Source organism: Sinocyclocheilus anshuiensis, unplaced genomic scaffold (assembly GCF_001515605.1).
Source record: "Sinocyclocheilus anshuiensis isolate Anshui unplaced genomic scaffold, SAMN03320099.WGS_v1.1 scaffold1284, whole genome shotgun sequence".
Classification (NCBI taxonomy): domain Eukaryota; kingdom Metazoa; phylum Chordata; class Actinopteri; order Cypriniformes; family Cyprinidae; genus Sinocyclocheilus; species Sinocyclocheilus anshuiensis.
This window is the reverse complement of record NW_015546083.1, coordinates 399,061-414,184: the sequence shown is the minus strand read 5'-3', so window position 1 is coordinate 414,184 and position 15,124 is coordinate 399,061. Positions and strand designations below refer to the sequence as shown.

The following is a 15,124-nucleotide window of genomic DNA, read 5'->3' as shown; positions in this document are numbered from 1 at the left end:
AACCTTAAACCGCATAAACATATTTCATTACACCAAATACACAAAATAATGTTCTTTTTAGCAACATCATATGACCCTGTGACGAGAGGGGCGGGGCCGAGAGCCGTGAGAACGGAGCGAGGCCGGTGGAGTAAATGCTAATGTGCCTCACCTGCGCCACTCACCGGTCTCGAGTCCCACGGAGGAGCTCCGGAAGGATAAAAGGAGTGACAACAGTGCCTGAGGCCGGAGCCTGCTGCCATCCGCCATGATGGGGAGGAGCAGGGAACGGGGGACTCCTGCCGGCTGCCCAAACCCAGAGGAGCCGTCGCCGTCCACCGGGCGGCGGAGGAGTGCCGGGCCGTCCACCGAGGGCTATCCAGTGCAGCCGCCAGGTATCGCGGAAGAGTTTACCCAGCTGGTGGAGGGCCGAGCGGCAGTGTGTCTGGGAACCGGACCCAGAAATTGTTTTTTTTTCCCCTCTCTCCCCTCTCTCGTCTCTCTGACTTTATTTTGTGTTTTGTGTGCGGCAGTCATCCACGAGGGGCTGCCGCTTTACTTTCATTTTGTGTTTGTTTATTTTATTAAAGTTTTCTTTAAATGTTCACCGGTTCCCGCCTCCTTCTTCCCGACCTACGAACGTTGTTACACATAGCAACAATGGTTGGAGTTGAACCTTTAAGTTGTACTGCCAGGATTTCAAAAGAAGATGGCTCCGAAACTGCCATCGGACAGATTTTATAACTGTCACGATAAATAAGTGCAAGGCCACCCCCATTACCAGAGCAGCGAGGTTTACATGGATAGGCATAGCCAGGTGGTGTTGTTTGATTTAAATGAAAGAAGTCGTTAGGCTTTTGCCAAGTCTCAGTAACACACATAAAATCAATATTTTGGTCCACAATAACAGGTTTTCTGCAGGATTTTTAGGCTCAAATTTAAGACGTTTTAAGACCTTTAAGACCTGCACAAATAAAATTAATACCATATCAGCGGGGTAGGGCAATGTCGTTGGTAACTTATTAAACTGTAAAATGACAGCAAAAATCATGATTTACAGTTCAGATACAGGTTTTCACAAAAACAAAGTTTTATAAAATAATAAACTTGACATTTCAGCCTTTAAATCATTTTTAAGAAACTGGATGAGTCAAGTATCAATTATTATATGAATTTTAACAATTATTATCAATCAATTATTATATTAATTAAATAACATAATATAATTAAACATTAAATAACGTTAAATATTTTACTGCCTTAATTGTTTAGATTTTTATAATGCATAATTTTCTTGTCGATCCACCAGTTCACATTTACAACTCTGCGTGTCTGCAGCTAAAAACATGGATTGATTTTCCCATTGGTCTGAACAAAAACAGCAGCACAACTGGCTTACTGAAAATGCAAATTAATTCTCTGCCAGCAGGTGGCGCTTTGTAACGGCAGAAATACAGAGGTTTTCCCCGGTAATGGCAGTACACAAAACAGTGCAGCACCTGACTTTGAAATGTGCAGTGCTTATGTTTATTTAATAAATCATAGCCTTTTAAAGTTTAATCATCCCTTTAAGCCATATCGAAATGTATCTTTTCGTCCCCAAATTTAAGACCTCTTGAAATCATAATTAAGACTTTCTTGTACCATTTAAGAATTTTTATGGCCTTAAATTAACTAAATTTAAGACTTTTTAAGGGACCGCAGAAACCCTGAATACTTTCATGCATAAGAGAAGACTTGTTGTTGACCAAACATTAAAAAGAGAAAAACTGAGTGCAGAAGATAAAAAGTCTGACCAGGACAATGGAGTCAGCATTTCATAATCAACAGGCCTCCCAACATTTTTTGACATTCTTGAGTTAATTGACGAAAAAGACTTTGAAAAAGAATTTGTCCAGGTTTAGCAGCACAGATTCTGATATTTTCCGACGGGATCCAAGATGAATGTATTTCGGTCGGCGTAACAGATCCTGTTGTTTGAACAAAAACAGTGGAGGTTTGACTGCATGGCTAAATTGGTAGAGGTCTGCTGACGAATACATCAGATGTGGAGCAGTGTTGATCAGAGCACAGGAGAGAATAATCCACAACAGCAGCTTGATGAGCCACATGACGCACTCTCGTAATGTTAGGACAGGTCAATTAGACAGCGATGAAGCCAAATTGCAAACGCCAATCCTCCGTTACGGTGAATCAGAAGCAGTAGATATCAGACAGCAGCCACAAAATTCCAAGGTTAAGATATATTCAGTACAATAAAGACGCAGAAGTTAGATAGAATTTCCCAACTTAAAATATTCAGACATAAAAGAAATAAGAATTAAAAACAGAACCAGTGAGTAGCAGCAGCCAAAACATGCCAGTGTTCACTCAACTGGAAAATCTGATAAACGAAAATATTGATATGATACACTATGACTGTATAACAAACAGTCAGTTTAAGTTAGCAACAAGTATTGTGCAGTTAAATCTCAGAATAATTCATATATCATACTATTGTTATTATTATTAGATTAATTATTCTGAGATTAAGCTGACTGTTTGTTACACAGTCATAGTTCTGTTTTTAATTCTTATTTCTTTTATGTCTGAATATTTTAAGTGGGCGGTACTGCGTGAAGTAAGGGTGCTACAGCCTGTTCTATAAAATTCAACAGTACTCATCACGGGATTCTAAGTACTCATCTCATTATTCAACTTGAGATTGGATCCTGTAACACAATTAGTCTGTACTTTGGAGTCACAGCTAATGGTGTCACGGACCACAGTACAATAAAGCTCATGGATGCTGCAGTATGTGGACGAGAAACTGGAGATTCACTCTGAATTCCTTGGATTTTACAGTGCCCCCAACAGCAGCAGTGAGACCCTGTTTAGGTGCTTTAAAGATGTACTTCTCAGACTGAAAATCCTAATTGATTATCTCCTTCGGTATAGTTTTGAAGGAGCTTCTAACATGTCATCAGGACGTTTTTTTGGGGGATTTAGGAGTGGCTAAAAAAAAAAAGCCCAGATTCCCATTTTCGTCCACTGTGGCAACTATTCACTTGACCTAGTTCTTCAGGGGGCTGTGTGTGAGTCTCATTGCAGATTGAATTGACTTTGTTCATGGCGTAACTGTTATAATCCATGAATCAGCAAAACAGAAGGACCTCTACGAGTTTGGCTGCGATGAGATAGTTACCTTACTGGCCATATGTCCAAAGGTGCACATGAACAATAGCTATCAAATATGTGTGTAGTGCCTAAAAAGAAATCATCAAAACACTGGAGCAGCTTAAGGATGCCAGAAGTGTGAGAGAAGACACTACAGCCAAGATCGGAGGTCTGCTCAAGCAAGCAAGCAATGAAAGATTGAAAGAAAAACTTACTATGGCCTCCTCTGTAATGAATCAGTATTCAAGCCATGTGAGTTGGTAGCCAGGAGTTTGCAGCATACCAAAGCCAGCTCACTGGGTGCCGAACTGCTTGGAAGGCACATGGAGGTGCTTTGGGATGATGCAGCAGTGGATTACATGCTACAAACTATATCTAAAATGCCAGGTGAGCACAGGGTGACAAAAACTCCAGCCCATTGTCATCAAACAGCAGAGCCAGAGGCAGATGCAAAAGTTGCACAACGCTCATGGCGACGAGAATTCTATGAAGCTGCGGACTTGGCCACACCAGAAGTAAAGAGGAGATTTGATCAAGATGGTATGAAAACAGCATCTTTCAGAGAAAAGGTGCTCAAGGCAGCCCATTAAAATATGTTCCCATGGCTATGTTTGTGGGTGGGGTTAAATTAAGCGTGATCTGCTGTGATGTCAAAATCCCATTTCGTTGTGGTATATGGAGCTGCATGAAGTGTAGACTCGCTCCCAAAATCGAGAGTTCGGAGGTCTGTCCTTATAAACATCCACTTGTCGAAGTGGGGAACTGCTTAGGGAAATTCGTCAGTGTGTGTTTAAAAGCGAAGTGGAGTGCATGTTTAATCCGTTTATGTATTCCCTGGGAATCTAACTCATAACCTGTGTTCTATTGTTCTACATGCTCTGCTGCTTTAGTTTTAAATGGAAATTCTACATATAAATGGAAATTCTACAATGTCAACCAATGCAGAGAAATCTGGACCTAACCAAAAAAGTCAGACTCCAGACCTGGATAATAGAATAAAGGTATCAAATTCAGTTATCTTGTGCAGTTCAATAACTAAGCATTATTGCAATAATGGTAATCAGCCAATCATTGTGACGAAGAGAACAAGATAGGCAGGTATTATTGCATTGACAGGGTAATGAGCCAGTCAAATTGTGGAGGCATTAACTTGACATGTTATAAATTGTGTCTTGTCTTACTGATTCTGCTTACTTACTTACTGATGTCTTACTGGTCATAACACTCAAGTAGTTTTTAAGCCTTCTATAGCTGTTATGACACCTCTAACAGCATCAGAGGCTTTGCTCGCCATCATCAGCAAGATTTTAATTTAAAACTGATTACAGTGAATGAAAGTGCAGAGCATCCTACAAGAAGTCTCTTGCCATAATGGCACTATCCACAAAGAAGCAAGGAAAAAGGTTATGTTTTAAAGCCTTCTACACTGCACAATTAGTTTCTTGCTATCCCGAAGACCTTGATTAGTTGGTTCAGGTGTTTTTTAAGCCATCTACACGCTGCATGATTTTAGCAATCCTATAAGATCATTGCAAATCACACTGTGCGACATGGATCTGATAAACTTGGGTACGACATGTATTGTCCGTCGTACTGACTGTACGATGATGACACCTATTGTCTCGTTGACTACGTTACTATAGAAGAATAAAACGTTGCAATCTACACGCAAATCAGCATCAGCAGATCTCCAGGAACAGGACAGGACACTCGTGTATTAAAACAATACACTGTGTGCTTCTCCATTCTTATTTGTGCATCCTTGTTTCCTTTCCTCGCGTCTTAGCTCCACCCCTTCAGGATGCTGAATGCAAGGAAAAGGACGCAAGGAAAAGATGCGAGGATGGAGGAATTGAATCAAGTGAAATTATATATCCTCGCTCCCTTTAGCGTCACTTCAAAGTGTCATCAACTGCGCTAAAGGAATCTGCCCTTATGTTGTTAAAGTTTGTTATTTAAGACATTCATAATAAATATTAATAAAGCAAGATGCCCTGTTTGAAATATATGACATGCATGGTTTATTTAAACTGCAAAGGTAAAATATAAATCAAAATTATTATAACAGATGTGAAGGGGAGGAGAATTTATATGTGCCTCAGGTTTTTCGATGAAAAACACTTTCACAAAGGATACACCTTTGTATCCTCCCTCAAAGCTCCTCTGGAAGCTTTCTCACTCCTCGATCCTCACGGTGCAATTAGAGAATTGAGATGTCCCACAAGATGGCTGAGCTCGATCGGTTTCTGAGTCATAGGATGGAGGACGGAGGAGTGAGGAAACGAGGAGGGATATTGAGAAGCACCCATTAACAAAACAATTACAATTACAATAAACACATTTAAAATTATAATAATAATAATGTTAAGGACGTATTGAGAATTAAATCAAATATATGCAGTTATAGCTTCTACAAGTCTAAAGCTGTAAACACTACATGCCCCCTTAACTTGTGTAAGTAAATTAAAGTGCTTGACAGAGAGTGAAAATGAGGATGGAAGTGATTTTTACAAGTATTTGTTCTCTTCTTTTTTTTTCAAATAATCTGAAAATGCATTTCATTACCCCCTTTATTATACATTTATATAAATTATTTATATTGTTGTATCCTGTGTTATATTGATTATGACCCTATGGTTTGTGTTTTGTTATATTTGTGTTGTTGTTGTTGTTGTGTGTGTGTGTGTGTGTGTGTCTGTCTGTCTGTCTAGGAACATCGTCTGATTGGTTCCTGCAGGCTGATTGATGCTATGTCCTGATTGGTACACAGCACTTTATAAACCATGTCATCACTTCCTCTGGAGCAATCTTGGCATCCGAGAGCGCAGGCTGTTAACTTGTTGCCTCGCTGTCATATCAGGCAATGACTTTGCAGGCAGCATTTGTGCACAAAGTCACTTCACAAAACTGATTTCGGACATGTTTCTGAGGCAGATGATCTAAAACAACATAGTTTAGCTTTGGTGATAACTAAGTGAATATTTAAGTACTATGATACTGATTTCCAGCTAAAAATAACATCAAAAGTGCAAAAAGTAAGAAACATACATTTACACACAAACTGATCACCAAGCGCAACTTTCAGATGCCATCTTTATTTTTTTTTAGCTTAACCATCACAGAATGGAACGCACAGGATTGTGGGATATCAAAAGCAGCAGAGGATACATCTATGCTGCCTTCAAAAATCGATCAGATGAAGAGGTATCTCAGGAGACAGGAAGTGAAGCTGACATTGAATTCGGACGTGCCTTGATGCCTTCCAACCTTGGAATGCGTCTTCCCAAGGCAGCATTTTTCAGCTTTTGGACGCAGCCCTTGTGTTCTGAGCTGAGTTTGATAGTATAGTGTTTGTATTTGTATTTGTATAGTTGTGTATTTGACCCCTTTGTCTGTTTTCTGACACTGATTTTGGACTGCCCTTTCAAATTGGTTGGGTTGGCTTTGTAAATAGTTTTGTAAATATTGAGAATTGGGATAGTAAGGAGTGTCATGCCATAAGCCTGTTGCACGAAGTTGGTTTTGGTTTTTACCCAGGTAAGTTTGTGTTTTTATTTGACCCATTTCTGAGTATTTTTGTTAAGTTGATCCAAAAGGCCATTTGCAGGTTAAACTTATGAATATTTAGTGGTATTTCACCCATCTCTACCTGCATTAAAACCCTGAAAAGAGGGCAGTACTGAGGTGAGATAAACCGTGCCTCGGCAACGGCGGGACCGAGACAATAGTGCAAAAGTCAGAATATGCCCTCAAGTATTAGAGTCCAAACACGGAGGCACACACTCCCTAAAGCACTGCTCGACTCACCAGGATAATGCTTCGCACACACTGAACAAACAGACGGCTCCTGAAGACAACAAAAGTTGGTGATGTGTTCTGCAGGTGCCCTCTTATACTACCAGGTGCCCGTCTGTGACTTCACGAGCTACGTTGGCCGATAGGATTGGAGTTGTTTCACATGTGCTTCAGATACCGGTCCTGCTGGCGGCAGTCCCCATAGTGTCCGCATAGATGTATCTAACCCAGTGTATGGGGTTATATGGTGATGGCGATGGCGCCGACGCTGATGGCTGCCTCCGTGGCGTGCTCCGCACACACTATTTATTCACTCATAGACTTATTTATCTAACACACATACTCAGTCTACATTTCAATTTGCACATAATATACCTGTACATACAACTGTCTATTGTTATATACCTGTACATACAATTGTCGATTTGTATATTTTTTATTCCTTATTTTACTTGTTCTATTTTTTTTATTATCTGTGTTTTTTGTTCTGTCACTGTCATTCTGTTACACTGTGGAAGCTTCTGTCACGAAAACAAATTCCTCATATGTGTAAACATACCTGGCAATAAAGCTCATTCTGATTCTGATTCTGATATAGTTGAACAAACCAATATACAGTATACTTGAGCCAACGATACACCTAACCAATATATAGTTGAACAAACCAATATATACCTGAGATAACCAATGTATCTAAACCAATATATAGTTGAACAAACCAATATATACTTGAGATAACCAATATATCTAAACTAGAAATGCACCGGTGGATCCACTGTAATACAATAATAAGTCTCTTCCACTGTAATACAAGTAATAGCACAAAATACACATGAATGAACATAAAAAGGTATGTTGAAAGATACAGTACAACTTACCGACATGTATCACATCTCATGTAATCACTCATTCAGCATTTCAGCCGCGGAAAGATGCCAATAAAACAGCTTACGAACAATGCCGCTTAGCATTGCATTTATCTCAGCAAGGTTATCCAATGTTCACAGTTCATTAGTTAGCTACAAAAAAACTAAAGGGGAGCTCATTTACATTTAATTATGTATGTTTGAATAAATCTGGCATGATGACAATTGTTTATGAAAACATTATGTGCAACTGAGTTGTATATAGACAATTCAGTTTTTATTTGAGTGTAATTATTATATCTGAAAATAAATAGCAGTTGTATATAATAGCTCTGTTATAAATTTTAGCCTTAAATATAACAGTAATGCACCAAATGAGAGGGTTCCCAGTATAGTTTACAGCATTAGTTAGGAGAGTTTTTTCCTTAAGAAAATCGAACTATCGGTATCGGTATCGGCAGATATCATCCTGAATAATTGCTATCCGTATCGGTGGAGAAATTCAGTATCGGTGCATCTCTAATCTAAACTAATATATAGTTGAGCCAACTGATGTATCTAAACCAAAATCTACTCGAGTCAACCGATGTATCTAAACCAATATATATGTGAACAAACAAATATATAGTTAATCAAACCAATCTATAATTGAACAGAGCAATGTATACTTGATGAGACCAATATATGCTTGAGCCAACCAGTGCACCTAAACCAATACATAGTTGAGGAAACCAGTGTTGACTTGAACAAACCAGTGTATTAAGCAGCAAACCCATGTGTGCTTGATCAAACCAATGTATCTAAACCAGTATATGTCTGGTTATTCCAATGTATTATAAACCAATGCATTTGCCATTAAACCATACTTTCAACCAGTGAACCAATCCATATTCACGTAATAATACAAATGTATTATTTCCTGAACGGCTTCCCATAGTTTGCTGCACACGTCACACTTTCAGGTGCACACACTCTAGAGTTAATCACAAACTCTAGATCAAACCCTGAGTTGACAGCGAATATTTATATCGAGCATTGTGAGCCCACTGAACCTCATCTAGCCTAAACTAGATTGGATTTGTTTGGTGAATAGTAAGCAGTAAAGTAACCACCAACGAGCATATATAATGAATAGAAACCAAAGAAAACCTACAGACAACATAAAGTAAAGAGAATTTAAGAGAGCTAACAGAATCTAAGGTGTTAGAAATTAAACAAATGGCATGGTTATCTGAACAATGACAGCTAACCTGTGTCATCATCAGACTGTTAAATCGAAAGTCAGCCTGCTGGGTTATTTTGTAGTAAAACAGTTGTTTACACTGCCACATTGTAAGTTTGTTTGTGTGTAAATTAACTCTCTACTTATTAAATGCTTCAGTATGCACTATAGACCTATAATTAAATGTGTCCATTTCTTACAAGTCAAAACAATAAACAGAAAATGCACTTTACATTAGCAGTGATTACTAGAACTTTGCAGCAGTAAATGTTGAGTTACTGACCAATGCAGAGCGCTGGTGGTAGGCCAATGCACAGCAGGTATTGCAGCACCATGAAACTTGCAATGAAGCAGCAGTATTTTAGCCACACTTCTCCTATGGCCTTTCTACGACGTTGTGCCAGAACAGCCATTAGAGCAAAAGAGTGCAGAAGTGCACAGACATCCATCCGCTGGCCAATGACATTTACTGCTACCACAAAACACATCTGATACAGAAAAGAGAGTGGAAAATGTAGCACATTCATTTCAAAGCTGATGCTAGTTTGAAAACTTATCACCATCTGATTTGCATTCTCAGCAAAAGCTCAAACAATAAATATTGAATCATTATTTTGCTTTAAAAAATGCAAAAATAATTGTGGTAATGCTTCATAGAGTATAGAGTAACACAGCAACAAAACAGTTTTAATAGTTCTTATAATTTTATGTTTTTGCCATTTTTATTTTAATTTAACAATAGTGAACAGAAACAAAAGTAATGCTGGTTTCAACTAAATGTTAAAAAAAATACATAGATGTTAATGTAATGGCATATACAGACTTTCAAGATTTCAAATTTGTTTTTGTTTTTTAGAATTAAGTCCTATCTTTCTTTAGAAGCAAGAAGGGGATCGGTAGCTGTTACTTTCTTGTTAGAGTTGGATTATTATGATATTATCTATATTCAGGCGCCTAAGCATTGTTTACAGGTTTCGGAATCTGTTTATCATGGAGCATTAAAGGTGCAATAGGAGATCTTGGAAAATGCTAACTTTAGCCTGATCGCACTGAAAGCGAACGTCCCACCCTCCCTGCAATCGCCGTCCAAAACCACGCCCCCTGAACGCATTTATGCTCACAGACCAGAGGGAAAATGCTAACTTTAGCCTGATAGCACTGAAAGTGTACGTCCCTCCCTGCAAATCGCCATCCAAAGCCACGCCTCATGAACGCGCACAGACCAGACGACTATAGACAACATAACTACCGGTGTCATTCACCGGTGAAAAAAACTTTATAGTACAGTTAACGTTAGTAACAGTACTACAGTACCAGGAAGGAAGGTCAGGTTGTTGATGTTTGCCTGCCATTCTCGCTCTGTCAGCATAGCGTACGTGAACGTGCTGATGACGTGTCCTGTCTGCACGAACCGGGTGCGCAGAGGTATGCAAATACATACGTTGACAGGCAGGTAGGAAAGCATATTAAAACGCTCGAACCGAGCATTTTGATTGCACGAACATTTCTTGATCCTACGCCTTCCACAGAATATATAAATACAGACAAATACATTTAGACCACTTAACTTAATGCTTGCTATCGGGATGTGAAGAGACTTTCAACCAGCATAATAATAAATGTTTCTGAAGACAATCACCTATTGCACCTTTAAGGTTTATTGCGAATTCAAAAGCCCTTACCCATCATTGTCTGCTGTACTCTCGGGCTGAATGGCCCACATTATCATCACAGACTCAAGCACTGGCACATATTTATATATAAAATTAGGACCCACTTTATATTAAGTGGCCTTAACAACTATGTACTTACATTTAAATTAATAATTTGGTACAATGCACTTATTGTGTACATACATGTTTTTACATTGTACTTATATTTTTAAAATACCTGCATGTAATTACATCTGTAATTAATTTCTGTAATTACATTTATAATTACACAGTTGACCCATCCCTTACACCTTAACCCACCCTTAAACCTACCCATACCACCAAACCTGTCCCTAACCTTACCCGCATCCCACCTCAATAGCAGAAAAAGTGTTTTGCAATACAATATGAACACAATAAGTACATTGTACTTAATTTTTGATGTAAGTACATAGTAGTTAAGGCCACTTAATATAAAGTGGGTCCTAAAATTATTCTGGGTTTGCTTCTCTCTTATTTAGCACTATATCACTCAAAAATGTGTAAAGAATTCTTCGTTCACAAGATTATTATCTTTTAAATATCCAGAAAGTCTGTACAAATAGGTAAAAGGGCATTTAGTTATGCTATTTCATTTGATTGGAACCAGTGATAAGATCAATTATGCTTGAAAGAGTTGGTTTCTCTAATGAATGTAAGTATATTTTAAATGATTTGGTTAGGATTTACCCGATTATAATTGTTTTGATTGAAATGTGTACATTTTCTGTATATGTGAATTTTTATAAGTGAAGTTTTACTTTTAAATGTTTTCATGTTTAACTAAGTATGCTGCCTGTCTTTGCCAGGAACCTCTTCTAAAATATTTTTTTAATTTAATGAGCTTCATTTCCTGGTAAAAATAAATAAATAAATAAAAAATATACCAACTTCGCTCACCTCCAGACCAAATTTGTAGAAGAAGTAGTTAGCAAAATATTTGAGGGAGGCCATAATGCCATGGTCTAGATGCTGGTGTGTCACACCCTGAAATATGGTTCTGCTGTGTGTTGCTTTAAGGCCATTTTGAAGATGGTGATGGAGCTGGTGCCGATGGACAGTCACATCAAACACAAGGAGACCTAAAATTAACAGGTGATTCTACCCACATGGAATCACCAATAAACAAACAAACAAACAAATAAATAGATAGATACCCCAATCAAACACACCTGAACCAGCTAATTGAAGTGTGCAGGGTTAAGGATGGAATGCACTACACCAGGGATTTTCAAACCTGTCCTAGGCTACGTCCACACGAAGCCAGAGCTTTCCCTATCGTCTCAAGAAATATCTGCGTCCACACGAAACCACAAAACCGACACAAAATGATGTAGTACACATGCGAGACCAGTATGTGGCGCTGTAATTCTGCCACAGAGATACACTAAAAACGGAGAAGAAGACTTGGACTATGCGCATAAACCTTGCGCGCGGTATACAAACGAACATCGAACAATACATCTTTCCCTATCCGATATTTTTCCCCCCCTCATCTCAAGAAATATCTGCGTCCACACCGACACCGACACAAAACGATGTAGTATACATGCCAGACCAGTATGTGGTGCTGTAATTCTGCCACAGAGATACACTAAAAACGGAGAAGAAGACTTGGACTATGCGCATAAACCTTGCGCGCGGTATACAAACGAACATCGAACAATACATTTATTAATCTGTGTTAATGTTAGTTAATAAAAAGACAATCGTTCAGTGTTTGTTAATGTTTTTGTTGCTGTTACGTGACGTAGCGGTGTCTGATTCGGATCGAGACGTGGGCTGATCACGTCATCGTTTCAGAAAATATACAGATTCGCTGTCCACACGAAAACGCAAGGGTGGCGTTTTCAGATTTATCCACTCTGGGACCTGGTTTAAAAAAATAACGGTTTCACTCTCCCAAAACGCCGGATCCGTGTGGACGAAATGCCTATACGATACAAAATGTATGCGTATACAGCTAAACGCATCTCCGTGTGGACGGGGCCCTAGAGGACCTCCAGCACTGCACATTTTGTATATCTCCCTCATCTAACACACCTGATTCCATTCATCAGCTCGTTAGTAGACTGCAAGACCTGAATTGGGTGTGTCTTATGTAGACATACAAAATGTGCAGTGCTGGGGGTCCTCCAGGACAGGTTTGAAAACATCTGCACTACTGTACATGACAAACACTAGGCATCATACACTTGCTGACTTTGTAAATGGTCACAGTAGAAAGACTGTCCATCATATTATACACTACCAGGAGAATTATACACTACCAGACCTTCAAGCTGTTTTGATCACAACAAACTCATGCAGAAACAAATGCCTTGTTGCTAGGAGACACATGACAAATAAAAACAATATAAGTCTTATAAAATCGGCTTAAAATATCAAACATGTTTGATGTCCTCCAACTGGATGGAATAATAGTCTAAGCTTAAAAAAAAAAAAAGATTGTAAATCAGTGCAATAATCTGGGCAAAAGTTGTATAGTGTATTCCAGACTTTACATGAAAATTACAGGCAAGTGTTCTGTAGCAGGTTTGGAACTGCTAGCAAGGTAGAGCAGTGGTTCCCAACCACATTCACGGAGGCCCCCCAACACTGCACATTTTTCATGATTCCTTTGACACACCAATTTCAGGTCTTACAGTCCCTATAAATGTGCTGATGAGTGGAATAGGGTGTTTAATTTAAGGAGACATGCAAAATGTGCAGTGTTTTGGCTACTCCAGAAATGCATGAACGTGGTTGGAAATCATTGTGTTAGAGTCCTTAACAAAACAAAGAAATGTGATCATAATTACATATTAATATAACTGCCTATTAAGTTTTGTATACATTTCAAAATTCAGCTAATTACATACAGAGCTTTAAATGGTTTGAGTCCTCAGTACCTAAGTGAACTAATATCACATTATAGCCCATAAAAATACTTAGCAGAATACCCAGAGACAGGGTAGGATGCAATCCTCACACTTCCTCAGTCCGCCAACCCACATTGCTGGATCTACTGGTACCAAATACAGAACTGAATTCCTCAACAGCTCTGCTTTGTTATCACCGATCCAACTCTCATTAGATGATGACAGGCCCTTTGGAAAAGTTGGAGTATTAAAGAACTTGGAGACATCAATTTGGACATTTAAAAGAATAAAATGTTTTTATGTATCATATATTGTTTAACCATTCACCTTTTGGCAACATTAAAAATTGTAAAACTAGCCAGAAACACCTAAAATCATGCCACCAACATACTAGAACATGCCAACCACACGTGGATACCTACTAAGGTTTGATATTGTTCATCTGATATGGTTCCTTGAGTTCTAATGGGATCTGAGGTAATCTAATGAAGTCTCTGATGTGGACTAATGAGGTCTGTGTGAGAACGCTAGTCGGATCTGAGAGGTAAGACCATGCCATGTGATTTTTTAGGGAGGACTTTGTTAAAAAAATATAAACTATGTTACATTCACTTTATTGTCAGCTCAGCTCCTAGAGGGCCACAGTCCTACAGAGTTCAGTTCCAACCCTGCTCCAACACTCATACCTGTAGTTCCCTTTCAAGGGAACTTTGAACTGCGTCCTCTAGGGTTCGCTATGGGGAACGCCTAGTCGTGACCCAGGTCTGAAGCATACATTTCTTCGTCTTCACTGACCGTTTTGTTTGAAGCGTGCATTTCCGTGGTAAGAGCGATCTATATTCCAATCGTTATGGCGAGCACTAGCAAAGCGGTTAGAGGGTGTGTGCATCCGTGTCGTCGTTATTTGACACCTGATGACACACACGATCTCTGCGTTGTTTGTTTGGGCAAAGAGCACGCACGCGATGTCCTTGAGGGGGCAGCTCATTGTGAGCGTATTTTAATGAAAAGCTCCGCTCTCGTTTGTCTCTCTTTTCGAGGAAAGGGGGGCAGCCATCTGCTTCCCGCGGCTCAGGACCCACCGCTGCTGAGGCACGGAGGAGGATGTGCTCGTGGGGATCGCAGGTGGATCCAGCTGATGAGTTTAAAAAGGGGTTTTCCCCCTCGCGCTCGTCGGCTGTGGACGAGAGTAAGCTGCTGAAAGATGATGTTATTTCTTTAACATCGTTTGATCCGGGGCCCGGTGCTCTGCTGGGTTCGGCCCGGTAAGAGCAGGAGATGTCTGAGGACGGCGAAGAAGCTGAGGCTGAGCCTTCCCAATCCTCCTGCTCTGCGTATGGTGAGTTTTGAGCGTTATCTTTCTTACGCATTCATCGATTCTAGCATACGAGTTATACCAACATCGAGGCGATGCACGGAAACGACTATGAGAGGATGCTCCTGGAAAAAAAGATGACTGGCTAGCTATCTTTCTATGGGTGAGACGTCCTCTCTTAAAACTCCCTCCTTGCCATCTCGCTTAGATGGCAGGGCATACGCAGCAGCAGGTCAGGC

The 15,124-nt window shown here is 39.5% G+C and overlaps 1 protein-coding gene across 1 annotated transcript in view; it reads right to left on the bottom strand.

Annotated features, from left to right (window-relative positions):
- The window catches only part of LOC107699957 (piezo-type mechanosensitive ion channel component 2), a 185,625-nt gene that overhangs the window by 66,393 nt on the left and 104,108 nt on the right, over positions 1-15,124 (bottom strand). The window contains 3 exon segments of the mRNA XM_016501419.1: positions 9,302-9,506; positions 11,610-11,810; positions 13,652-13,798. Of these exon segments, the coding sequence (XP_016356905.1) occupies positions 9,302-9,506; positions 11,610-11,810; positions 13,652-13,798 (553 nt within the window).